Raw genomic sequence first — 22,868 nt, forward strand, 5'->3', positions numbered from 1 at the left:
GGGTATGGCTCATTGTGCATTTGTCAAGTGATTGTAGTATTTATGCAATTAATAATAAAAAATTTTGAGGGTCATGCAGTGCCTAATTGGAAATATGAGACCACAATGCAATTGATGCAAATGAATTGCCAATCCTTCAACTTTTAAAGCATGAAAATATTATATTAGTTAAAAGTATCATGAGATGCAAATGAATTGTCAGTCCTTCAACTTTTAAAGCATGAAAATATCATATTAATTAAAAGTATCATGAGAATCAAACAGAATAATAATTTGCTATGTGTTGCATATTCAATTGATCAATTAGAATCATGTTTATAATTTATAAGTAAAAAATTAATTTTATTATAAGTATTTAGGACAGTTTATAAAATATAAATACAAAATTAATTTAACTGTTTGATGGTGGTAGAATATCCTAAAATATTCAAATATATTCTAAGTATGTCCACTCCCACCCCTTAGGCAAAAATATATGATTGACAAATGAAGGGATGCATTTACTATTTGAAGCAATTAACATATTATTGCATTAGCAGCAAGCCAGGGTTGCTGCTTTCGCTCCACAATGTCCGACTGATGCTTGGAGCCACACCGTAAACGAAGACTTAGGATGGTCTTATGCCCTCATGGTAAAAGAAAAATGTTTATATTATCGGCTGAGATGCAATACGGCATTTGTTTAAGGCTCTAGCAAGAGTCCAAGGTCCGCCCACAGTGGAACTTGAATGGCCTCTTGGTTAGCTCCATCACTCCAATCTCCATCAGATTCTCTTGGGCGAGATCTTGATTGTTGGCGCCAGAAAAATGTCCAAGCTGCTCGTAAAGACAAAGATCGTGGTCATCACACGCTGGACGCCCCCAGCCTGCCAGATATTTCAATCCCTGCGACCTAAGCTTGTGAGTACTTAAACAAGGACCCAGTTGATGCAATTGATTCTAGGGAGCAAAGAACAAACGAGAAAGTCCAAGCTCTTCGCATTGTTTGTCTCATCTCATCACTTCCACCTAGCTCCAGCTTCGACCACCCGTCCAATCCAAACACGTACCTCTTATACATTTGCTCTCAATTGCTGTAGTAGCTATAGTCTTTAAGATCGGGCTGGAACCTTCGAAAGAGCTCGTTTCGGAACAAGTTCTTCATCGCAAGTCTCTTCATGTAGATGGGAACGAGTCGGTTTCGTCCACCTTCTGGAGCTGGGAACAAGTACGCGTGGCCGTCTCCCAAGAGTGGTTGGAACGTGAAGGAGTTGTGAATAAGCGTTCCCCATCCGAAGTTCACCTCGAAGATCGGGAAGTTGACCATACTCGTGCTCTGCACGTCGCCTCCAGAGTAGAAGTCGCAGGCAAAACCGATGTCTCTGTCGTTCTTCTGAAGCTCAATCTCCATCCAGTCTATCACCGACTTGAGGTACTCCGTCGTTGTGGCTGAGAGGTCGTCGTAGATGAGCTTTGCAGCGTAGGAGACGTGCTTGTTCTTGATGTCCCCGGCTTTCGCTGCTAATGACGAAATATGAGCCGTGTTTCCAAAGAAGCCGCGAGGAAGAGGTGGCTGCCAGCGCTGTCTGCAGCTTATCGGGTAGACATATCGAGTTGTGGTGTCGTCCGGGAGCTCTCTGGCTTCGGTCATCACCTTCCAGGTGAATGCCGCCATTGCAACGAAGCTGGAGGCTTCGACCTTCCAAGGACCGTTTCTGACCTCCTGGATGATTGCGTCCACCTGTTGAGCTGTGAACCTGAAGGTGATAGCTTGGTATGGCGATGGAGCTCCTTCCTCAAAGATCTGATAGTTGCTGCTGAGAGAGCCTTCAACCTTGGGAACTGAAATGTAGTCCTTAATGGGAATACTCACCACTGGTGGATCTCTGGCTTTCATCAGGTGATTTGCAAACACTGGCGGAGTTGACACTGGAAGATGCGTATGAAGTTCCGACCATGATTTTACAAACTCCATCGCAGCCCAGCCATCGTGAATTGCATGGGCCATACTAAATCCCAGAGCGATCCCTCCACACTTGAAGAGGGTAGCCTGGAAATAAAATCAGCGAAGTTTCGAGTCTATTAATTTTACCTGAGTTCGTATGAGTGGAGCGGTGTTGTAGTCCGCTATGATTGTATCTTCAAATGTCAGCTTGGCTTCTATGGTGCAATCCTTGATGTCTTCCCAGTCATCGAATCTTGCCTCGGTAACTGCCTCGCGAAAAATAACTCCCTTGTCATTCAGCTCGACTTCGAATCTGTTATTCTCGTTCTTCACCAGCCTCCCCGCGAGAGCTGGATAGTAAATCAATAACCTCGACAATGAGTCCTTCAATCCTTTGAAAAAAGCATCCTGGTCTTGAATCAAATGATCCGAAGCTGGCTTGAAGTACCACACGGTGTTCATGTACCACTGGCCTGTAAACACCTGATCTAAATTCGAAAGGAAACGTCGTTCCTGAATTGGTGTTGGAGATGCCGGGACGATAACAGAGGTGGACTTCAGATCGACTCCCCATAGAGCTCCCATTCTCTCTTGAATTCGCGAAAGGGTTGAACCACGCTTTATCGAAGGCTATATGATGGCTGTTGCAAGTTTAATTTTTTTTGGAGCATCGTTTTCCAGTCACATAGGTCAAAGGATCTTCGCTTGAAGAGTGGGTGTTGTCGCTTCTAGCATGCAAATTAAGATTCGCAGCCATGACAAATCAAGCTCATCTATCTTGATCAGGACAACTCTACCATGCTAATTTAACGCGTTCTCCGTTTATCGGCACTCGCTCTTGGCCCCTTTGACCAACTGCGTCCACTAAGGAGATCAAGGCGCTTTTCCTTCCTAGCAGGCTTTCAAAAATTTGCTTATGCTATGTTTCTTAAGATTAAGCTTTATGCCTTATCTTTTTTCCATTAACTGTTTTGCCTATATGTACAATATAACAGTGCAAATAGTTGTCAACCATAGATACAAGTGACCTGCTCAAAATTCATATTATTTAATGCATTATTGATTTGAACAAGTTTAAGCACACGTAAGTGACGAGAAGTGCCTGTCACTTTTTACTTCATCAACCCATTTTTAATATCAGCAGCACCTCCATCATGCTCACCTGAAATTTTTTTAAATCATGTCAATGTTGAAATTCTTGAAGTGCTGTCCAATTTGCTAAAAAGAAACTCTTGATTTGAATTGTTCAGCACAACCATCACTTCAAATGTAGTGTCTCTTGTAAATAACTCCTTGTTTTAGCAACCAAAAGTGATAGTATTTGAGGCAATGTCGAACAAATACATTTCTTGTCATTGTCATTAGCGTTTGACAAGTAAAAATGAAAGTACTTTTTCACTTAGTCACTTCTTGGAATACATAAGTGTACCAAAATGTTTCCTTGCTCATTCTCCCAGTGCCTAGATTGCACTTTCCATGAAGCTATAGTTTTTGGTGAAGTCAAGAATAAAAACTATAATTTCAATTCGAAAGTTAGTAAGATATATCAAAAGCTATTGCTTGCCACTTAGTTCAAAAGTTGTGTCAAAAACTTAATAGTATTTACTTTTAACTCATATATCAAGTTTTCTAAAATGGTTTCCACTTCTGAAAACAGTAGTTTTCTCAAAACTTTCATCTTGCCTCTTGCTTTCAATTGCTCCATTTGAACATCTTTTTAATTTTGATAAATTGTCTCTATTTGATCTTGTAGTTGCTTTCTGTTTCAAACTACTTTGGACAGAGACACCACAAATGTTATATTGTTAGTAGATACAATTTGGATTGTGCCATTCAATCAAACCTCCAGCATCACAAATGCAAATCTTCTAAAATTCTAAAAGGTTGTTTGGTGTTTTCACCTTTGCTTCACATTCTTTTCCTGGTCCATATAGCTCGCATTTGCAATTGCAACCATTATGAGGACCTCACTTGTCAAGCCTTAGTTTCTGCAAACCTTGAATGATGTACTTCATCTTCATGTGATCAATACAACAACATATGTTGCATTCAATTATCAGCTTCATAAATTGGAACTACAAAAGAGAGAAACTATAAGTGAAGCTCAAAGTTGATTTCACTTTACAAACTAATAACACAGTAAAAGTGTAATGAACTAAACACCACTCACAATCACAAATGCAATTAAGTGGTGGGAAGTGAGTGAGTTTCAAGTGAAAGTGATGCAGAGTCCTAAAAATTAAGTGAGTCTAAGTGAAAATCAAAGGTGCCAGTAAAATCAAGTGAATATAAGTTAAAATAGAGTATAAATTTAGAAATCTAATAGTGAGAAGCAAGAGGATATATGTGAATCAAACTGAATAGGTAAGTGATTGTAATTGCAATTTATTTCCAACCAGTGCATCAAATGTTCCTTGTAAACTCCATGGGACACTCTATGTTGACAAATGTCCTTCCTATTTGGCAACATGCAAATGTTACAAATTCAGAAATCATGTATCACTTCCTTGATCTCAAATAGTATCTCATTTAAATACTTCTTCTATCTATCTATTGTTTACAGCAAGTGAAGAAATCAAAACTCTCATAAATTTGAGTTAATCCATGAAGTTTGCTCTTTTATTCAGGTTGAAAGTGGCTGAGGACTATCTCCTTATAGAGATTAAGATCACTCTTAGTGAGCCCTGTGTACAAAGAAAAATTAAAATATATTAGAAATTTTACTGATGGATGAAAGCTAGATATAACATGGAAAAAGTTCTGTATGTGTAGAACCAAGCCAAGAATCTTACATTGAGTGGTGAGGGAGAATGTAAAGGTGAAGTTCTTGAATATACAAGCTATATGGTTGGCAATTCTTTGCTTTGCACAAAATGATGGTTATGACCTTGAAATTGTCACAACTACAACACTTCTTGAGTTGTCACTCACACTTTCAATTAGTGCTGCTGCTCACTATACTGGGAGGCAATCACTTGGCAGCACAACAAGTCTTGGAGAAGTGCAAGAAAACTTTAGCCAAAACTATGAGATTCTTTGGGCTAATAGCTAAGATTCTAACTTATAAGGCCCAAATTAAAAAAAAAGTGATATGTATACCCATCTGATCAAATACAAACTATCAACAAATCAATAAACTTATCTACCACTAAACACTTTTCTTGGTACCTGTTTCATGCTTTTACCCTAAACTTCTCTTCTCTTTTACAATATTAAATATAATAATAACAATAGTATTTTTTATGATGTTGAACATTTCAATTTATATCTTTTTTATTTAGCTAATAATGAATTACCTTTATCGTCATTTCTTATTTACATTAGATTGATATTTTCTTAGCCCTTAAAAAAAATATTTATCACCTTTTGATAAATATTTTATAGCTTCTACACATGTGCCACTGAAGAGCATGAGTAGTTAATTGGTTAGTGGTTTACTTTGTGTTCTTCTCATATCCTCTAATGAACCATGCCACGGTCTGGATTTTGGGGGAGCTAAGTAGTGCCACCTGATCCCGATCCGTGGGCAGTCAAAGAATTTGAGCCCCGTGAGCATGGACTGGGAAATGATTCTGCCAGAAAACTCAAAAGACTGATATGCGACCCACATCAACTGGAAGTTGAACGGGGAGATATTGCCGACCACGAATTCCGCAGGAGGACTAACTGAAATTAAAGTCTACATGTTTATGATATAGATGTGTTCTATCGAGCAGTCCTCTTGTATACAGGCTTGACTGGCTGGTTGACTTTTGTCACTCTACTTGCCAATCTTACAAAAACATAAAGCAAAATCCTTAATCTAAACCAGTTGCAGGCAGGGAAAACAGATTTTCACAAGCTGGTCCTGGGTTACTCTGGAAAAAAGTGGAGCAGCTTGTTTGAAAACAATAATGCTCGTCTGGACGCTCTTGCCAGACGTGGTCGCCGGCTTGAAGAGTGACGACCTGCAGCAATTGGGACGAAACAAATGTCGCGTCACGTAAAACAAGCTTTTTTCGGTCATGAAGGTTTACGCATCAGATATCTTTGATAGCAAGGAGTTCGTTTCATTGTTATGAAGCATTCGTGGAGTCGAATACGTTCCTTGTGATGCAAAAGCGTCAAAGAGTGGTTCGCGGGCTCGGTGCTGCTTGTATTTCAGCGTGCGCTTGGTGGCAGTGATGAAAGTTGCGAGCTATGGAGGGGCTCAAGTCGTGATCGTCGGTGCTGGAAAAGATGTACAAGCTGCTCGTCAAAGGCTGCACTCGGCTGAGCGACGTTGTCTTCACGAGCACAGCACTCTTCTACAAAGGTAACGCTGGGAAGATCCCCACTGCTCCTTTGGAAACCAGGTTCTTCATCGACATCTCGGTTCCTCGGCGTCAAGCTCTACAATGTAGACGACTTGAAAGAGGTGGTGGCCGCCAACCAGGACGAGAGGAGGAAAGCCATGGAGGCCCAGACCATCATCGAGGAGGAGCTGGGGAGAATTATAAAGAAGCTGGGAGCTTACACGGAGAGAATCCGGATGAGCGAGCTGACGACCCCCACCTACAGAAACGGCAGATCGAACGCACACGGCACTGATACGCGTGCCTTGGATTACTCGTAGAAAAACTTCATATGAAATCAAAGTTGTACACGAGCACATCGTCAGTGTCCAATCCAAACACGTACCTCTTATACAATGGATGGTTGTTCCTCTCAATCGCTGTAGTAGCTATAGTCTTTAAGACCGGGCTGGAACCTTCGAAAGAGCTCGTTTCGGAACAAGTTCTTCATCGCAAGTCTCTTCATGTAGATGGGAACGAGTCGGCTTCTTCCACCTTCTGGAGCTGGGAACAAGTAGGCGTGGCCGTCTCCCAAGAGTGGCTGGAACGTGAAGGAGTTGTGAATAGGCGTTCCCCATCCAAAGTCCACCTCGAAGATCGGGAAGTTGACCATACTCGTGCTCTGCACGTCGGTTCCAGAGTAGAAGTCGCAGGCAAAACCGATGTCTCTGTCGTTCTTCTGAAGCTCAATCTCCATCCAGTCTATCACCGACTTGAGGTACTCCGCCGTTGTGCACGAGAGGTCGTCGTAGATGAGCTTTGCAGCGTAGGAGACGTGCTTGTTCTTGATGTCCCCGGCTTTAGCTGCTAACGACGAAAGATGAGCCGTGTTTCCAGCAAAGCCGCGAGGAAGAGGTGGCTGCCAGCGCTGTCTGCAGCTTATCGGGTAGACATATCGAGTTGTGCTGTCGTCCGGGAGCTCTCTGGCTTCAGTCATCACCTTCCAGGTGAATGCTGCCATTGCAACGAAGCTGGAGGCTTCGACCTGCCAAGGACCGCTTCTGACCTCCTGGATAATTTCGTCCACCTGTTGAGCTGTGAACCTGAAGGTGATAGCTTGGTATGGCGATGGAGCTCCTTCCTCAAAGACCTCATAGTTGCTGCTGAGAGAGCCTTCAACCTTGGGAACTGATATGTAGTCCTTAATGGGAACACTCACCACTGGTGGATCTCTGGCTTTCATCAGGTGACTTGCATACACCGGAGGAGTTGACAGTTGAAGATGCGTATGAACTTCCGACCATGACTTTACAAACTCCACCGCAGCCCAGCCATCGTGAATTGCATGGGCCATACTAAATCCCAGAGCGATCCCTCCACACTTAAAGAGGGTAGCCTGGAAAGAAAATCAGCGAGCTATACAAGCAGAAGGTTCGAGTCTATTCATTTACCTGAATTCGTACGAGTGGAGCACTGCTGTAGTCCGCTATCACTGTATCTTCAAATGTCAGCTTGGCTTCTACTGTGCAGTCCTTGATGTCTTTCCAGTCATCGAATCTTGCCTCGGTAACTGCCTCGCGAAAAATAACTCCCTTGTCATTCAGCTCGACTTCGAATCTGTTATTCTCGTTCCTCACCAGCCTCCCCGCGAGAGCTGGATAGTAAATCAATAACCTCGACAATGAGTCCTTCAATCCTTTGAAAAAAGCATCCTGGTCTTGAATCAAATGATCCGAAGCTGGCTTGAAGTACCACACGGTGTTCATGTACCACTGGCCTGTAAACACTTGATCTAAATTCGAAAGGAAACGTCGTTCCTGAATTGGTGTTGGAGATGCCGGGACAATAACAGAGGTGGACTTCAGATCGACTCCCCACAGAGCTCCCATTTTCTTGGCTACCTCTTGAGATTCAGCCCGAAGAAAGAAGGTTGAATGCCTTCTCTTTATCAAGCTGCATATGGTGGTTGTCCCATGTTCAGTATTCCGGTGAAGGTCCATGTCATGTACGAAGTACAGCACCATCAGTAATTCTCCAGCCATTATCTCCGTAATGAAGTTCATATCTTGTAGTGTAAGAGCTTTTGTATGAATCGTTGCGTTGGGGATTGTTGCTATCATAGAGCCGAGCAGTTTCTTGAAGAGTGGCCTCCACCATAGCTCGTCTACCGTCCTCGCTAATAGTCACACTGTCTATATTGATCTCCAGAAGCTTGTATTCCCAATACCATCCATGTTTTGCTACTTCGACAGCCCGATCAGTCCAGCTCTTCAGCATCTGGCCGTCGAGTATCTGCTCACAGACAGTACCAATGTTATTAGTACGCAAGCAAGAGCATATATCCACATGTACCTCGTTAAGTTGAGTGATGGCACGGGTCACTCCAAGCGCCTTGGCTTTTGCGGCCTGCCATTTTCGTATCAACTGCTCTGCTAGCCTTGCATCCATTCTTAAGACCTCCTTCTGTTCGGTTGTACCTACAGGTAAGAAAACAATCGAAAAAAGCTCCACCCAATCTGCACACAACATACCTTTCCTTAAAGTCACCGCAGACGTAAGTGCTGGCACGAGAGGTGCCACTCTCCAGCTTTTGAGGACCTTCTGGAAGGGTGGATAACTGACGCTTGCGATTGCCAGCCCTCCAAACACAGCAGCAATGCAGGCGATCTGCAGAGGTAGTAAACGGTTGCTTGAATGCTTAGTAACACCTTCTCCGAGACGTGCAATAGCAGCAGCAGCCTCTTGTGGAAAGCTTCCTTTCTCAAGCTTTTCCAGGTATCCAAGCACCTCTGCATCGTCGTAGTAGTCACTTAGAGACACGTGAAAGTCTGCCGTTTCTCGAAAGTTTGTAAAAACCTCCTCGGCTAACCAGCTTTCCAACAATTTGCAAAGCCCTGGAAGCAGGTCACTGTCCCCGTTGCCATCTGTGCCTGATAACACAAAATCTGCGACTTCGGGACACCTATCTGGAGAGTTGACATCGTTCAGCCCGAGGAAAGTTTTGCAGTTCTCCACTTCCCCAAGCAAAAGAGCGGATAGAGCCCGTCCAAGCATCACATCTCTTTGCTCGTCCGTAATAAGATGATTGTCATTTCTGTCACGCAAGCTCTGGTGCAGCTGAGTGAACAAGCTTCCACCCTCTTGAATCAGCCGAGGCTTCTTCGTCTTAAATCCTTCAGCAACATGCGCTAAAGCGGCCGAGTAGATCTCAAGCTTCTCTGCTGGTATATTCGTAGGAGTCTCTGTGAACAGCGCCACCTTGATGAATAAAGCTGTCAATTAGAAATAAATCACACTGAAGAATAAGTTTGGGTAAAAATGAAGTACCTGCTCGCATGCAGTCATGCGAGATAGTGCCTCTTTCATGAATTGCTCACGCGTGTATCCTCCCACTGGTGCCATTAGACCTCCTTCGCCAGCGGTCCAGAGAATGTTACGGACTTCTTGAAGCCCTTCCGAACGTTGCGACTTGTGTTCTTCGTCAAGAGGCAGCGCAAGGAGCTCCAAAACACAGCGAGGTGTGATCTCTTCTAGAGTCTCGTATACTTCTTCCTGTAAAGACGGTGCTAGCATATTTCCTCCAGCCTGCCAAAATCAGTATTTAGAAAGTGGAAAGATAAATAAAAAAGACTAAGCATACCTGTAGAAGCCTCAAAGCCCCGTTCAGCATGTCACAACTTCGAATGACGGCAGGAGGATTTTCAGTCATTGCCTCCCTTGATAACTCAACATAAGCCAAAGCCGTCACGAGCACAACATCTTGCTTAAATGGCTTCTTCAAATTCTCATCGAGTAGAGCTTCACCGACTTGCAAAACCACTTCGGCCTCGCCCGCTTCTTGAAGAAGGCACAATGCTGCTGGTATCTGCAAAATTGCGTCAGTCGAGGACGAGAACAAACACTAGATTTTTTTACTTACTTTGCTCCAAGGAACTTCCACAACCAGAGTTCCAGCCTCGTCTTCTTTCAAGCCACGGTCATACTCGTCACGAAGATCTCTGTCAGCCAGTGTATCACACGCGACTTTTAAGATTTGCTGTCGCGCTTTCAGAAGCTCCACGCTGAATCCCTCCGTGGGAGGGTTGCTTACGCGAGCTTCGTATGCTCTCATCACAGCATCGGTGGAGAAATGTGGCTCTGCTCCAAGAATCTTTATCAGACAAAAAACGTCATCACCACAAAGACTACTTTGGAAGAAAATAAAGAGTTTGTCTCACTTGGTAGTAGTCGATGGGAAGCTGCATGGATTTCTCGGCATTTCTCAGCGCCACGGAAGGCTGAGCCTGTGCTAGAGCACAAATCACCGATACTTTACTTCGCTTTTGCAAGCGCAGAGGATTGCTCGTCGCAATGCCCGCTTCTAGACTCTGGCCAGCAATCCTGGACGGCAATGCGCGCACTGGAGCCCGAGGCTTGCTCTCGGGGCGGCTTCCAAATGCAGGAGCAGCGATCGACACCTGCGCCGCGAGGAATGTAAACCCTACCTCGGAGAATCACAAGAAATACCTGGACGCGAGCCGCCTGGCAGGGCGCCATGGAAATTCCACCCCTGTGATTTCCAATGAGCTCCACCGCTACCGCTCCAATCGATCGATCATGAGCCGCTAGCTCACACTGGTCTTCTCTCTTTCAAACACATCCGTTGGATAGCCAGTTCGACATTCCTCCGCGTAATTCCCGCCTCGCTGGCAAAATCGAAACCGTTGAACTGTGGTAAACTCGGCGGTTAACCAACGGCTGTGACGTGGAGGGTAAAGTAAAGAGCCATGTCATAGCGAAGTTGGTTGCCGCCAAGCGAAGAGCGAGAGACGTGACTGTACCCGCTAGGGTTTATCGGGATGATTTCGCGAGGAGGAGGTTTGTGGCATTGCTCGATCCAGAGAGAAAATGCGAGCTATCGGTGTGATCTGTGGAGAAATCTCTAGAGGTTTCCATGCTGAAATGCCGGCAGCTGCGATGCGTCTGAGAATTCCAAGAGAATGAGGATAGAGGGAAGATCAAGCTCTGAGAATTCCAAGAGAATGAGGATAGAGGGAAGATCAAGCTTTGTAGAATCAGCCGACGTTACGAAGAAGAATGCTAGATTAAAACTGGACAAGGGGCCAAATGAGAAGAAAGTTCTCGATTGGCAGACACTGGTAATGACTTTTACATTTTTATTTAGCTTCTTATGCTTGATTGTGTGTGTGTGTGTGTGTGTGTGTTTTTTTTTTGGCCAGTGCAAAGTAGGACGTGTTGACGAGCCATGGAGGCTTAAACACGCAAGATTCAAGGGCCATGGCATCAAGAAAATCGATCCACAAAAGTTTGGAGAGTTTACTTCCCTGCGTTACATCAATCTCACCAGCAACTTTGTGCCTCTTGTAAGTTTTTTCTTGTGAAAGCTTGCAGCTCTGAAACATGAGCTTCTTCTGTCATGGTTTTTTCAGGAGTCCCTTGCACCGTTTCCTTTCCTCCAAAACGTTTGCCTCCAACGGAATCGACTACTATCGGTGAATCCCCCTGCACAAAAGTTTACGGCCCTTCAGGTACAACGATTTGTTCGCTCGTGGAGCACCTTCGTGACAAACTTTTGTTTGCAGGAGTTGGATGTGTCGTATAACAAGTTGAAGGCATCGGCTATGGTTGCGTTGTCGACGTTGCCAGACTTACGCAGGCTCAACATAGACTACAACTATTTGGGCAAGATACCGGACGAGATAGGAGACTTGGGGGCATTTCCTAGTTTGCAAAAACTTTCTGCAGCAGGAAATGGTCTTCACTCATCGTCCCTCATACCCTTAAGCAAGGTTTATAAAAAAAAGTACTGCATTCCTTTGTGATTTTTCTTGAATTTTCTTCCCCGTCACTAGACAGCTATACTGGTAAAGGAATGCTCATTACAGTAAGTCTTTGTTTCTGACACTTTCCGCTCGTTGTAAACAGATACGAAGGCTGGAGCTGCTTTGCTTGTCGAGAAACTCGATCAGTAGCTTGCCAGAGGAGGTAACCAGCTCATTTCTCTCTTCTTTTTTTTTCAAAATACTGACTTCAATACTTTGGTGTCAAGCTGTACAGGTGTTTTCGTGGCCTAAGCCATTCCGGCGGCTCACGGAGCTGGATTTGTCTTTTAACTGCCTCAAAGAGCCTCACACGCTAGTGTCCCTGAGGTTTCTGGAGCATTTGAACAAGGTACGCTCGAACCTTCGTCGAGCTTTGTACTGAACTTTGCATATCATCTTTGTTTCCTCAGGTGATATTGTGGGGGAATCCCATCGCAAAAAACGTTGGGCAACCGGTTATCAAAGCGTATCTTCAAGCACGGCAAAGTGGTCAGTCGTGGGCTTTGGAACCGCCACCTCCGTCACGGCATCCATACCAAAGATTCATCCCAGTTCTTCGCCCACAATCCTGTTTACTCGTAAGTTCTTCTACGTGCACTTTTTCACTAAAAAAAACCTCTTCATTCATCCAAACTGACTCGACTCGCCAAGTAGAATGACGCTGAGCTTCACGCAGCTGAATGCAAGCCAGACCCCAAACCCGAGAAGAAGGAAAAAAAAGAGGTGATTTTTGCTGTAGTTGTGAAGCTACTGTCGTTTCGTAAACTCCAGTGTGCCTGTGCATGGTTTGCAGGATCCTCAGGAAACCCCAGCGGCGGATAGATCCGCATTTGGAGCATCAATGGCGTTTCTAACTCTCAAACGAGAGCTAGCATTTCCGCCCGCTTCGGTAAGCTATATCGTTCTTATCTAGTTTCATGAACGTGTTTGTGTTTGATCCAGTCGGAGCTTAAACCTCCTCACTACTGGGCTCCTCCAAAGAGGCAGGACAGTAGCTTGTTGGAAGCCACGAGACGACGCCATCGCCCCACGCTTTTGCAAAGAGTCCGGAAAATGCAGGCAAGCTTTTCCAGAAAAATTCTTCCATTTTGATGTTCCAATTTTTTTATTTTTATTTTTTTCTGTTTCCATTTTTTACTTGGGACAGGCTGAGCAGGAGAAGCAAAGAACTGATGTTATTCTCAAGGGAATGCAAGAGCGCTTGAAACGTGTAGAGAGTGGGCTGAGCTTCTTGCAAAACAAGCTAACACCCCTTTGTAAGGCGGCTTAGTTTTCTTTTCCAATTTGTAGCTCTAGAAGTTCACTGGTTTTCCATTCTCAGTGAGCTTAGGCTTGCAAAACATGTAAACAGAAAAAAATGTCGAAAGAACGAAGCGAAAAATAAAAAAAACCAGAAGAGGGAGGCATGTCCTTTTAACCGTCTTCTTTCGCGGCTTCCTCTTTGCGTATTCTTTCCTCCTCCTCTTTGTTGAAGATCGCGTTCAGCTGTCTCTCCAGCTGCGAAACAGGATTCCATTCGTGAGCGAAAAAGAAAACAAGAACGCCAAGTACCTGGACATTGCGAAGTTTCATCATTTGCAGCTCGTCACCAAGCACTCCCACTCTAAACAAGCAAAGTGTTAAATTCGACAGAGTGTCTTACATAGAGACTTGATTTCTCACCTCACTTGCAGTTCAAGGACTTGTTGGCGAAGGTCACGTTCACGGTCCGAGCAGTTGTTATCGCTCTGTTTGAAGCAACAAGTTTCAGCCCAGGGGTCACTTTCCGGATGAAAACAACATACACATACCCCGTGGTCTACTGCACTCGCACTCGCACTCCGACTCAAGCGCTGGTTGGACGCGCCTGCGCAAAAAAAGTCATGTAAGAACAATAACGTGGAATTGCAGCCACTTACCAGCAGATAAGTCAGTCCCATGGTTGCATACAATGGTCATCAGATTCACAATCATGTCCTGTTGGAATTAAGAACTTCACGGTTCTGTAACATTCAACATCGTTGCATACCTGCTGCATCGCCGTTTGGTTTAAAAGATTCTGGAGCAGTGGCAGTAATGCCGCAGTCGACACGGGAGTGTAGCCAGTAGTAGATGGTGTGGCTGGAGATGGAGATGTACCGGATGACTGTGGAAAAACTTGCTGGTACATCTAAGCCACCAAAGCGTTAGGATACTGACACAAACTAATAGAAAGTTCAACCTGAGCACTCGAAGTTCTTCGGAGACTTGAGGGAGAGAGAAGTTCCTGCAGCAGCAGATGTTAAGTACTTATCAACGCAAGGCAAGAGTCAACTGTACCGAATGCTCAATAGAGTTTACACTGCTTTTTACTTTCACATTTGGAAGAGCGGCAAGCCTTTCCACATCCTTGTTCTGCAACGAGCTTATTAGATAGAATCTTACTAGCATTTGGACAGCAAACTAATACCTCCTTAAGGTCCTTGAGATTGACATCTGCCGAGGTTACGGAGAACCGACCTTTCTTCTGGACGACGGGCCCTTTGACCTTCTCATCCTCTTTTCCTGTTTCATTCAGACAATTGAGACGACTCAAATAATAAATCAAAGAGGCTATACCAGGTGGGGGCTTGGCTGATCCATTTGCAGGTCGATGGTCAACGACTCCATTGCTAGATGGCACAGTAGAGGGGTTCTCCTCTCCTGAGGGGCGCATCGTTAGCTTGTGATCTCTAAAGTCAAATGCCGTCAGGATGAAGGAAGAAAAATTGCAAATATGTTACCTGGTTCTCTCGTCATCCAAAGGCTTGTCTGTAAGTGCATCATCAAAATCTAACTGTCTGTTGTGATCCATTGAAATATCTTTTGCGTTTATGATTTTCGAGTCATCAAGCTCTTTATCTTCGAACTTTTCCTCCTTGTGGTGCGCAAGCGCTCTTTCTTCGCCGTTGAGTTGTTCTGCGTTCTCACACCAGTTTGATGAATCTATCTCCACGTTATCGACGAAGACATTGAACCGGCCTCTGTAAAGAAACGATTTGATTAACTTAAAATAGTAGAATACTTCGAGAGAATAATACTTACCTTATCTTGGCTCCATTTGGCGGCTTGCGAACTATGCACTCTTCTCCCTACATTTGAAACGAACAAAATAGTTTACGTATAGGAAGACAAAACTACTTACATCGAGAGGTATCTCGGCCTTGATAGTCTCAGAGATAAGATTATCGTCGGCGGATATTGTCGTATGAGGCGAGGCTACTCTAGAAACAGTTTTAGAGGGAACTCCTTCCTCCTCTTTTTTGATGACAGGAGCATAATCATCGTCTTGCAACTGCATTGCATCAAACTGGTCAAAATGAAATAACCACACTGTCATTCAAGTTACCATTGCTGCCTGTGCTTTGAGATCCTCAACGTCAAAATTCCAGCCACTTACTCCGCGTTTATAAGCGTTCTGCATGGTTTTATTCCGGTGTTACATTTATAGCAATACATTTTTCTAGGCTGACCTGGGATTTTTCTTCCTGCTCCTCGAAAGTAGACGTTTTCTTTTCCGCAAGTCGTGCAGCATCCTTCAGCTGGTGTCACAAAATGTTACCTCATGGCACCATACAGATTCAATTCTCATACCTTCACATCCCTCACACGTTCCCAGAGAGGTGGAAGGCCGTCCAGAACGTGACGGACTATATAGTCGCTTGACTTTGCCGATTTGAAAAAAGAATGCTTCAAAAGCTTTTCGGCTGTTGGCCTTTTTGTCGGGTCCTTAACCAAACACATGGCAATCATCTCCTTGAAAGACTAAATTAGCAAAAGGCAGCTGTTAAAAAGCGCAAAAGAAACTAGATTAAAGTGACCTTAGAAAAGCGCTTGTCCCTCTCGTAAGTCAATCCAGGAGCTGCATTTTGTAAAGTCATCAGTAGAACCTGTCAAGCGCATTCAGCACTCGAAGGAACATAAAAATCACGGATTTACCTTCAGAGGTGGATATTTCGAGAACGGAGCATGGCCGTGTGCAAGCTCTAGAGCAGTTATACCGAAAGACCATACGTCAGCCCTGTGGACACACACTGGGAGATAAGAAAAATCGAAAGAAAGTAATTTAGAATTGTACTTAAAATCGTAACCATTGATCTGCTCCATGACCTCCGGCGCCATCCTGCAGAGATTCGTTAAGAATGAATCTCGAACAGAATGATATTGATTGCGTACCAGCAAGGTGTCCCCACAAAAGTTTTTCTCGACCATTGCCTATCGCCATTGTCAAACATGAAAGCCGCGACGCCAAAATCACCGAGCTTCACGGCACCGTTCTCGTGTATGAGGATATTCCCAGCCTTGATAGAACACCCAAATTAGATAGACCCAAAGACAGTTGACTTGAGAGGAACATACCTTCACATCTCGATGAATGTGTCCCTGTCGGTGAAGATACTCCAAAGCTTTCAACGTATCGCGAAGAATTGTCGCAATAACCGGCTCGTCGAATCCATCGGGAGATGTTGCCTTCATGATGTGAAGACACGAGCCACCTCCCATATACGGCATGACGACCCAAAGATGCTGAGACACCACAAACGAGCAGTGTGCCTTCACGACATTGGAATGGCTGATCAAGCTCATTGTCTGAGCTTCCTTTCGGATGGTATCCTGGGAAGCACGGACATCTAAGTCAGCTACCAGCAAGGAAGAAATAAAACTTTAAAATGAGCTCGAAAGTATCGGTATACTTACCAAAGTCCCACTGCATTTCTCCAAATCCAGCTGCTTCACCGCGACATACTCTCCAAGAGGCACGCAAAATGCCCGAAACACCAATCCGCTCACGCCCTGCCCGATCTCTTCGAGTAGCTTGTAGTCGGCTGGCACCACTGGATACTTCCCCTTGTCCTTTCGCTCCTCCATATCTTCCACAGGAATATTTTCACTTGGACTATGGCTGTCCGATTCGCGTACTGTTCATCGCACACGAGCGTCGAAATATTTCGGCACCGCGAGCTCACGGGAGCACGGATTTCTCGATCTTGGACGCGGCGCCGCGGATATTCTCGCGATCAAACCGCCACCGCCTACTCGCATTCCCCGATCCCTCCCCGCGGCCTCAATTCCTGAAATTGGATCCCAAATATCGGTAGCGTAGGAGCAAAGATCCACGCAAACAAGGAAAAGCGCCGCAACAAGGGAGAAATTCCACCGAGCTTACACTGGCGATCGTCCAGCGCCACAGCAGTGTCGCAGCGCCATCGCCGCGCATTAAATTCGGGATCGAAATCCCGTTGCTCGGTCTTCTTTCAAGCTCCCGCAACGCAAGCTTGCTCGCTCATGCACAGCCTCGGCCCGGACCTACGAGCCCCAAACCTAGAATGGCCTATAAAACGGCCGTCAAACCCCCCGTGACGGCCACGCCTCAGCTCGTCATGGACCCGTCACCGCACGCCACGGCCTCTCCCGTGCGCTTCTGTGCACGAAAACAGTGGCATTACTGATAACAAGAAGCCAATCATAGTCTCAACCCTTCTCTCGTTTAGAAAAAAAAATTAAACAATTCAAACGGCTGACCGTTGACAAATTTTGACCCTCTAGAACCCTAAAACTTCTTTCTTGCGAGCGTTTCGAAACGCGCAGCAGCCCACGGAATAGACGATCACCAGGAAGAAGAACATCACCGCGCTCACGAACGCGACCTTGCGCCAGTCGCGCTTGATGTTCTCGAGCACTCCCGCCTTGCAGGAACCGCAGTCCAGGCACAGATCCTCCTGGTTCCACCGCGAGCAATCCGGGTCGGAATTAGGGTTCTGGGGATCCGCCCAGCTTGTGGCGTTAGCGAAGCCACACGCCGCTGGAGGCCGGCAGCATCCAGACTGCAAAGGGACTAGACACAATCAATCCAATTCGAGGAGATTGGGCCACACCTGCAATGGGGAGTAATTGGTGAATGTAGCTTCTTCCAGGCCGACGCAAACCCTCGCAGCGATCAAGCAGCTCTTGATCTTTGCCCAATTTCCCGGATTCTTGACGCGATCTTGGAGCCAGGGCGAGTAATCCGTGAGCCTATACTCCTCGTAGCCCAATCCAGCCAGAGAATGCCTGGCACCGCCCCTGCTCGTCACCACAAACGCAAATGCCGTGAATGCCAGCAGCGCTAGGATGAGGAGCAGCATAACCAGGAGATAGATCCACAGCAGCCACGCGATCCGGAAGCAGCTGCCGATAAATCCCGCCAGGGACACGAGCAGGATGAAGAGCCCTAGCGCGATCACGGGAAACTGGAGGAATTTCACGCACGCCGTCTCGTGCCGGTGCGCAAGCCAAATTCCCGCCCCAATCACCGCCAGCGAGAGGATCATCGCCACAAAATTCAGGATCCCCGTGAGGTAGTTGCTCGTCAGACCCATCTGATCGATCGATCGATCGGGCTGGAATCGCCTAGAACACTCGCGTACGGAAGCGCGACAAAAATGCCCGGCCTTGGCATCTGCTGCTCCAGGCCAGCGCGCGTACGGACGGGGATAAGAATGGGCCACCATGTTTAATGAGCGTGACAAGGACCTGACGGGCGTCATCTGACCGTACAGAGGTTGGACATCACGACGTACGCCGAGGAGTGGCCATGGTTCGAGCTCCGGGATGTCCGTACACCCCGGTGTACGTCACCGTGGATGTGGCAAGCGCCCAAGAGGCTCATCCATTGAGCGGGAGATGGCCACATGGGCATGGTTTGAATGAGCTCCTCAACCTTATCAAGACGCCCGGCGCGGCCGAGAAGATCGACGAGGCACCCGTAGTTGTCCTCCAGTGGCTCGATCGAGTAGTCCCCGATCATGAGATGGAACTGGTGGCGGGCCTCTCGGATCGATCCGGCATGCGCGCATGCGAAGAGCACACAGGTGAAGCTTATCACATTCGGCGCCACGCCCTCTTGATCCATTCTTTGCAGTAGGCCCATCGATTCGCGCAGGTCACCCTGGTGAGCGTAGGCCCCGATGATCGCGTTCCAGGAGATGGAGTTCTTGCCCCGGATCTCCTCGAACGCGGCCCTCGCGCTGGCGAGGGCGCCGCAGCGATCATACATGTTGACTAGCGCGGTGCCCGGGATCACGCTGCTTGAGAGCCCCTTGGCGGCGATGGTGGCGTGGATCTTCCGCCCTTCTCGCAGGTCCTCGCACGCATCCAGCGCGCTCACCAGCGTCAGCTGGTTGGGATGGATCCCTTGGAGCTCCATTCTACTCAGTAGCAGCAGGGCTTGATCACTGTGACCCTGGTGAGCGCAAGCAGTGATCATCGACGTCCACGGGATCACATCGTCCCTCCGCTCGTCGCCCATTTGATCGAATACTCTCCAGGCGCTCTCGATGCTACCGCAGTTGCCATACATGTCAATGAGCGCCGTCTCCACGCTTTGGGACTCGTGGATTCTATTGCTCTGATATTCTTCGTGGATCCTCCTCCCTTCCTCGATCAATTCCGGCGCGTTTGAAACCGCCTCCAGCACGCTCAAGAACGCGATCTCGTCGGGCTTCGTCCCTTCCGCGTCCATTTGCTTGAAGATCTGGAGAGCTCTCCGGGGGAATCCATGCTGGGCATACGCAGCGATCAGCGACGTCCACGACACGATCGTCCTGCACGGCAACGAATTGAAGACGCTCTCGGCATCGATCAAGCTCCCGCATTTGCCATACATCGTCACCAGCGCATTGCTCAACCGGGTGGAGCTCTCGTCGATCACTCCACTGGCGGCGATCCTCTCGTGAATTCTCCTCCCATCCCCCAGGAACTCCGCGCTGGAGCAAGCGCTCAGCGCAGTCAAGAATGTGTTCTCCATCGCCCTCACGCCCTCGCAATCCATGAGCTTGAGCAAACGCAGCGCCTCCTTGGCCTTCCCATGCTGAGCATGAGCTCCAATCAGAATGCCCCACGTCACCCCGTTCCTGTACGGCATGCCCACGAATACCGCCATGGCCTCGTCCAGGCTGCCGCACCGCCCGTACATGCTCACCAGCGTGTTCCCGATTAGGGCTTCACGCTCGAGGCCGCGAGCGGCGAGGTCGCCATGGAGTTTCTTCACCGAATCGATCGATTCGCAGGTTACAAGAGTGCTCAAGAACGTCGATCGATCGGGCGCCAGGCCCGCGGGTTCGATACGGTAATACAGCTCCAGCGCTAGATCTCCACGGCCGTGAAGAGAATAGGCTGCGATCATCGCGTTCCAGGCGATAATATCCCTCTTTCTCATCCGGTCGAAGAGATCCCGAGCTCGATCGAGGCCGCCGCACCTGGCATACATGCTCACCAGCGCCGTGCCGAGATTTCCACTCAGATCGAACCCGCTTGCCTCGATCCGGGCGTGGAGGCGCTCGCCCCCGGCGAGATCCATTGCCAGGGTGCAAGCGCCCAGGAGATTGATAAACGTGACATGGCTGGCCTTGACGCCGTGGAGATCCATGCTTCCGAGAAGATCCAGCGCCTCCCGCAAATGCCCATTCTCGGCATACGCAGTGACGAGAATGCTCCAGGAGAAGACGTTTGGATGCTCGATGGACTCAAATGCGGCAATGGCGTCGTCCAGAGCTTCGCATTTCCCGTACATTCTCACGAGGAGATTGCCGAGAATGGTGTCGCCGCCGGCGCCCGCGCTGTTGATCTGGGCGTGGAGGCGCTTGCCCTGCGGCAGATCTCTGGAGCTTGCGCAGGCGCGAAGGAGATCCATGTAGGTGGAGAAATCCGCCGCAGCTCCTCGTTCCTCGAGGCGATCCAGCCTCTCGCAAACATCACTGTGGCTCGATTTCGCGGCTCCATCTCCATATCCAGCGCAAGAGCAGAAAAACCTTCTTGCTCTTCCCGAGACACGTCTTTGCAACATCAATCCATTGAGATCCTATGACCTTATCAGATTGAAAGTGAGAATCCCGCACTTCAATTTCTCTTGTTGTGGCCCCAGATATCGGAACCATTCAATGTTCTTGCAGTAGCCCATGCGGGAACAAATGATATGTCTTAGGACATAAAGCAGCTACCTTTGGGATCGCAAGTCAGCACCTCAGGTTGATTGAAAGTGAGAATCCCACACCTATCCTCGCAGAACTTGGAGGCGGGGATTGATGAAAGTGTGGAAGTGCTAGCTCCGGCAGCAAAGCTTTGTACGATTCGTGCTGCCCGTAGGCTCGTTCTGAAAATGTTAAATAAAATATAAGACCTATTGGCTCGCAGGATACCTATGGGCCAGATAGACAATCGTAAAACTCATGTTATTCCTCTATGTTTCAAGCAGTTGTGTTTCCTGCTGGCTATATGATTCTTGATGAGGTGGATGAGTTTCGTGTGGTTTTTCTTGGTGATCATGCATGAAATTATTGAGTTCGATTATAATTATTTGACGTAAAATAAAAAATAATGATTAAAAATGACCAATAAATTCTTAATTATCAAAATAAAATCCAAAATAAGCATCTTTCAAAGATGCAAATTGTCATATTGAAATTGACTTACCCAAAATAATGACACAATAAAACAAAATAATAATAATGAACATATACTGTATATAAAGCATCTCCCTTCCAATAATTTCGTTAGACAGTTTCAGAAATGACTAAACTTTTTATTTATGTTTTTTTATTTCCTAGTATTTTTCCCTTCATTAATTCTCAAGTTGATCCATGTAAACATGATTCAGATTGTATTTCAGGTTATCACTGCGATAATGCTAATTGTGTAAAAAACAAATCATGTTTTCCAGGTATAGTTCACTTTATCATATTCGTAGCTCTAAGTTTATTACTAGGTGATGCTAGTTTAAAGCTTTCTAATGGTAAACGAAAACAAATAAAGGATATTTCAATTGGTGATAAGGTTTGTAAGATTAATCACTTAATTTTACTCTTAACTGTTGCAATTAGGTTGCAATCCGAAATAAAGATGGCAAAATAGATTATTCTGATATATATGCTTTTGGACATAAAGATATTGAGCCTTATGAAGAATTTATTCATATTAATACTGAAAATAATAAGAGTATTGAGTTATCTAGTTTACATTTTATACCCATTAAAAGTAAGAATTTTTATTTACTATTTCATGCATCATATTCCTAATAATCCATTTTTAGATTCAAAATCAATACTATATAAGTATGCAAAGGATATTACTTTTGCAGATACATTATTAGTTTTGGATGAGCAATCAGGAGAACTATTACCTAATAATATAACAGGTAAGTATTAATTTTAAGCTTTTTATTTTTTAATAATTCATCTATAGATATTTATATATCAAAAAAGTATGGCCTTTACAATCCATTTACATTGACTGGTGATTTAATTGTAAATGATATTGTAGTATCAACTCACAGTGATTGGTTTTTAGATGAGATATTTGAATATTTAAAACTAAGCTATTTATTACCTGATATATATCATGCTGTTTTATTTCCAATTCAATTACTATATAGATATTTAAATATTGATATTTATTTAAAATTATACAACTTAGTGGATACCATGCTTAATAATATTAGCTCTATTATGCTAGTTTCTGCTTTATCAATGTTTATTAAAAATAAAAGTAAAGATAATAAAATAATTAATAAAAAATAAAACAGAAATAATGAAATAATTCTAATTAATATTTAACTTTTAAATGGTAATTTCTTAGTATAGATTAGAAAAATATTCCTATATATATATATATATATATATATATATATATATATATATATATATATGTATGTTTATATATATGTATATATGTATGTTTATATGTATGTATGTATGTATATGTATGTATATATGTATGTTTATATGTATGTATGTATGTATATGTATGTATGTATGTATGTATGTATGTATATGTATGTATGTATGTATATGTATGTATGTATATATGTATATATGTGTATATGTATATATGTGTATA

The 22,868-nt window shown here is 45.3% G+C and overlaps 6 protein-coding genes across 13 annotated transcripts; 1 reads left to right on the forward strand and 5 right to left on the reverse strand.

The window, feature by feature from the left end:
- Window positions 1-905: 905 nt before the first annotated feature.
- Window positions 906-8,219, reverse strand: LOC9640851 (shikimate O-hydroxycinnamoyltransferase). Of its 4 annotated transcripts, none has more exons than XM_024667004.1 (2): window positions 7,629-8,219; window positions 906-2,029 (listed from the first exon to the last, which is right to left on the reverse strand). In XM_024667004.1, the coding sequence occupies exons 1-2, from the start codon at window positions 8,217-8,219 to the stop codon at window positions 1,067-1,069; spliced, it is 1,554 nt and encodes a 517-aa protein (XP_024522772.1). In that variant the 3' UTR covers window positions 906-1,066. The 4 variants fall into 4 exon arrangements, with proteins under 4 accessions (XP_024522772.1, XP_024522771.1, XP_002993315.1 ...); XM_024667003.1 differs by lacking the exon at window positions 7,629-8,219 and adding an exon at window positions 2,072-2,512 and having other exon boundaries at window positions 906-2,014; XM_002993269.2 differs by lacking the exon at window positions 7,629-8,219 and adding an exon at window positions 2,072-2,512.
- Window positions 7,837-10,838, reverse strand: LOC9640876 (protein ACCUMULATION AND REPLICATION OF CHLOROPLASTS 6, chloroplastic). Of its 2 annotated transcripts, none has more exons than XM_024667000.1 (8): window positions 10,684-10,838; window positions 10,395-10,634; window positions 10,097-10,327; window positions 9,818-10,042; window positions 9,505-9,762; window positions 8,709-9,435; window positions 8,530-8,654; window positions 7,837-8,469 (listed from the first exon to the last, which is right to left on the reverse strand). In XM_024667000.1, the coding sequence occupies exons 1-8, from the start codon at window positions 10,711-10,713 to the stop codon at window positions 8,179-8,181; spliced, it is 2,127 nt and encodes a 708-aa protein (XP_024522768.1). In that variant the 5' UTR covers window positions 10,714-10,838; the 3' UTR covers window positions 7,837-8,178. The 2 variants fall into 2 exon arrangements, with proteins under 2 accessions (XP_024522768.1, XP_024522769.1); XM_024667001.1 differs by having other exon boundaries at window positions 7,971-8,469; window positions 8,530-8,640.
- A 159-nt stretch (window positions 10,839-10,997) lies between these two features.
- On the forward strand, window positions 10,998-13,413 carry LOC9640877 (volume-regulated anion channel subunit LRRC8D). Its single transcript, XM_024667014.1, has 12 exons — window positions 10,998-11,315; window positions 11,397-11,540; window positions 11,607-11,705; window positions 11,760-11,966; window positions 12,030-12,041; window positions 12,103-12,162; window positions 12,235-12,348; window positions 12,410-12,577; window positions 12,654-12,722; window positions 12,793-12,888; window positions 12,942-13,058; window positions 13,147-13,413. The coding sequence occupies exons 1-12, from the start codon at window positions 11,157-11,159 to the stop codon at window positions 13,267-13,269; spliced, it is 1,368 nt and encodes a 455-aa protein (XP_024522782.1). The 5' UTR covers window positions 10,998-11,156; the 3' UTR covers window positions 13,270-13,413.
- On the reverse strand, window positions 13,295-17,308 carry LOC9640852 (serine/threonine-protein kinase BLUS1). 3 transcript variants are annotated; one of them, XM_002993272.2, is made up of 23 exons: window positions 17,164-17,308; window positions 16,695-17,068; window positions 16,356-16,610; window positions 16,173-16,297; window positions 16,075-16,119; window positions 15,936-16,017; window positions 15,818-15,886; window positions 15,591-15,761; window positions 15,470-15,538; window positions 15,346-15,414; window positions 15,142-15,291; window positions 15,042-15,088; window positions 14,741-14,980; window positions 14,577-14,689; window positions 14,428-14,522; window positions 14,298-14,372; window positions 14,200-14,244; window positions 14,008-14,148; window positions 13,898-13,955; window positions 13,790-13,845; window positions 13,662-13,726; window positions 13,551-13,602; window positions 13,295-13,496 (listed from the first exon to the last, which is right to left on the reverse strand). In XM_002993272.2, the coding sequence occupies exons 2-23, from the start codon at window positions 16,863-16,865 to the stop codon at window positions 13,413-13,415; spliced, it is 2,277 nt and encodes a 758-aa protein (XP_002993318.2). In that variant the 5' UTR covers window positions 16,866-17,068; window positions 17,164-17,308; the 3' UTR covers window positions 13,295-13,412. The 3 variants fall into 3 exon arrangements, with proteins under 3 accessions (XP_002993318.2, XP_024522781.1, XP_024522780.1); XM_024667013.1 differs by having other exon boundaries at window positions 14,008-14,139; window positions 16,695-17,308; XM_024667012.1 differs by having other exon boundaries at window positions 16,695-17,308.
- A 155-nt stretch (window positions 17,309-17,463) lies between these two features.
- On the reverse strand, window positions 17,464-18,803 carry LOC9640878 (tetraspanin-8). Of its 2 annotated transcripts, none has more exons than XM_002993273.2 (2): window positions 17,873-18,791; window positions 17,464-17,821 (listed from the first exon to the last, which is right to left on the reverse strand). In XM_002993273.2, the coding sequence occupies exons 1-2, from the start codon at window positions 18,521-18,523 to the stop codon at window positions 17,540-17,542; spliced, it is 933 nt and encodes a 310-aa protein (XP_002993319.2). In that variant the 5' UTR covers window positions 18,524-18,791; the 3' UTR covers window positions 17,464-17,539. The 2 variants fall into 2 exon arrangements, with proteins under 2 accessions (XP_002993319.2, XP_024522773.1); XM_024667005.1 differs by having other exon boundaries at window positions 17,546-17,832; window positions 17,873-18,803.
- LOC9640879 (pentatricopeptide repeat-containing protein At3g03580) lies at window positions 18,546-20,820 on the reverse strand. The gene is made up of 2 exons (XM_024667017.1): window positions 18,615-20,820; window positions 18,546-18,580 (listed from the first exon to the last, which is right to left on the reverse strand). Exons 1-2 carry the CDS (start codon window positions 20,818-20,820, stop codon window positions 18,546-18,548), a joined length of 2,241 nt encoding a protein of 746 aa, XP_024522785.1.
- Window positions 20,821-22,868: the final 2,048 nt, after the last annotated feature.

This window comes from Selaginella moellendorffii, unplaced genomic scaffold (genome assembly GCF_000143415.4).
Source record: "Selaginella moellendorffii unplaced genomic scaffold, v1.0 SELMOscaffold_152, whole genome shotgun sequence".
Classification (NCBI taxonomy): Eukaryota; Viridiplantae; Streptophyta; class Lycopodiopsida; order Selaginellales; family Selaginellaceae; genus Selaginella; species Selaginella moellendorffii.

Bases quoted from the DNA above. Each gene is read 5' to 3' on its own strand.
- LOC9640851 (XM_024667004.1), bottom strand. From the start codon at position 8,219: ATGGCTGGAGAATTACTGATGGTGCTGTACTTCGTACATGACATGGAC. The intron at 2,030-7,628 runs GTAAATGAATAG...TTTTATTTCCAG, and splicing joins CTCCACTCGTACGAATTCAG to GCTACCCTCTTCAAGTGTGG.
- LOC9640876 (XM_024667000.1), bottom strand. From the start codon at position 10,713: ATGGCGCCCTGCCAGGCGGCTCGCGTCCAG. The intron at 10,043-10,096 runs GTAAGTAAAAAA...GCAATTTTGCAG, and splicing joins TGGAAGTTCCTTGGAGCAAA to ATACCAGCAGCATTGTGCCT. The intron at 9,763-9,817 runs GTATGCTTAGTC...TGATTTTGGCAG, and splicing joins GGGCTTTGAGGCTTCTACAG to GCTGGAGGAAATATGCTAGC.
- LOC9640877 (XM_024667014.1), top strand. From the start codon at position 11,157: ATGAGGATAGAGGGAAGATCAAGCTCTGAGAATTCCAAGAGAATGAGG. The intron at 11,541-11,606 runs GTAAGTTTTTTC...TGGTTTTTTCAG, and splicing joins CCAGCAACTTTGTGCCTCTT to GAGTCCCTTGCACCGTTTCC. The intron at 12,889-12,941 runs GTAAGCTATATC...TGTTTGATCCAG, and splicing joins TAGCATTTCCGCCCGCTTCG to TCGGAGCTTAAACCTCCTCA.
- LOC9640852 (XM_002993272.2), bottom strand. From the start codon at position 16,865: ATGGAGGAGCGAAAGGACAAGGGGAAGTATCCAGTGGTGCCAGCCGAC. The intron at 15,089-15,141 runs GTAAGTAGTTTT...TTTCAAATGTAG, and splicing joins AGGCCGAGATACCTCTCGAT to GGAGAAGAGTGCATAGTTCG. The intron at 14,373-14,427 runs GTATTAGTTTGC...AGCTCGTTGCAG, and splicing joins ATCTCAAGGACCTTAAGGAG to AACAAGGATGTGGAAAGGCT.
- LOC9640878 (XM_002993273.2), bottom strand. From the start codon at position 18,523: ATGACGCCCGTCAGGTCCTTGTCACGCTCATTAAACATGGTGGCCCAT. The intron at 17,822-17,872 runs GTGTGGCCCAAT...GTCCCTTTGCAG, and splicing joins CCAATTACTCCCCATTGCAG to TCTGGATGCTGCCGGCCTCC.
- LOC9640879 (XM_024667017.1), bottom strand. From the start codon at position 20,820: ATGTTGCAAAGACGTGTCTCGGGAAGAGCAAGAAGGTTTTTCTGCTCT. The intron at 18,581-18,614 runs GTGACGTACACC...GACATCCCGGAG, and splicing joins GGGCGCTTGCCACATCCACG to CTCGAACCATGGCCACTCCT.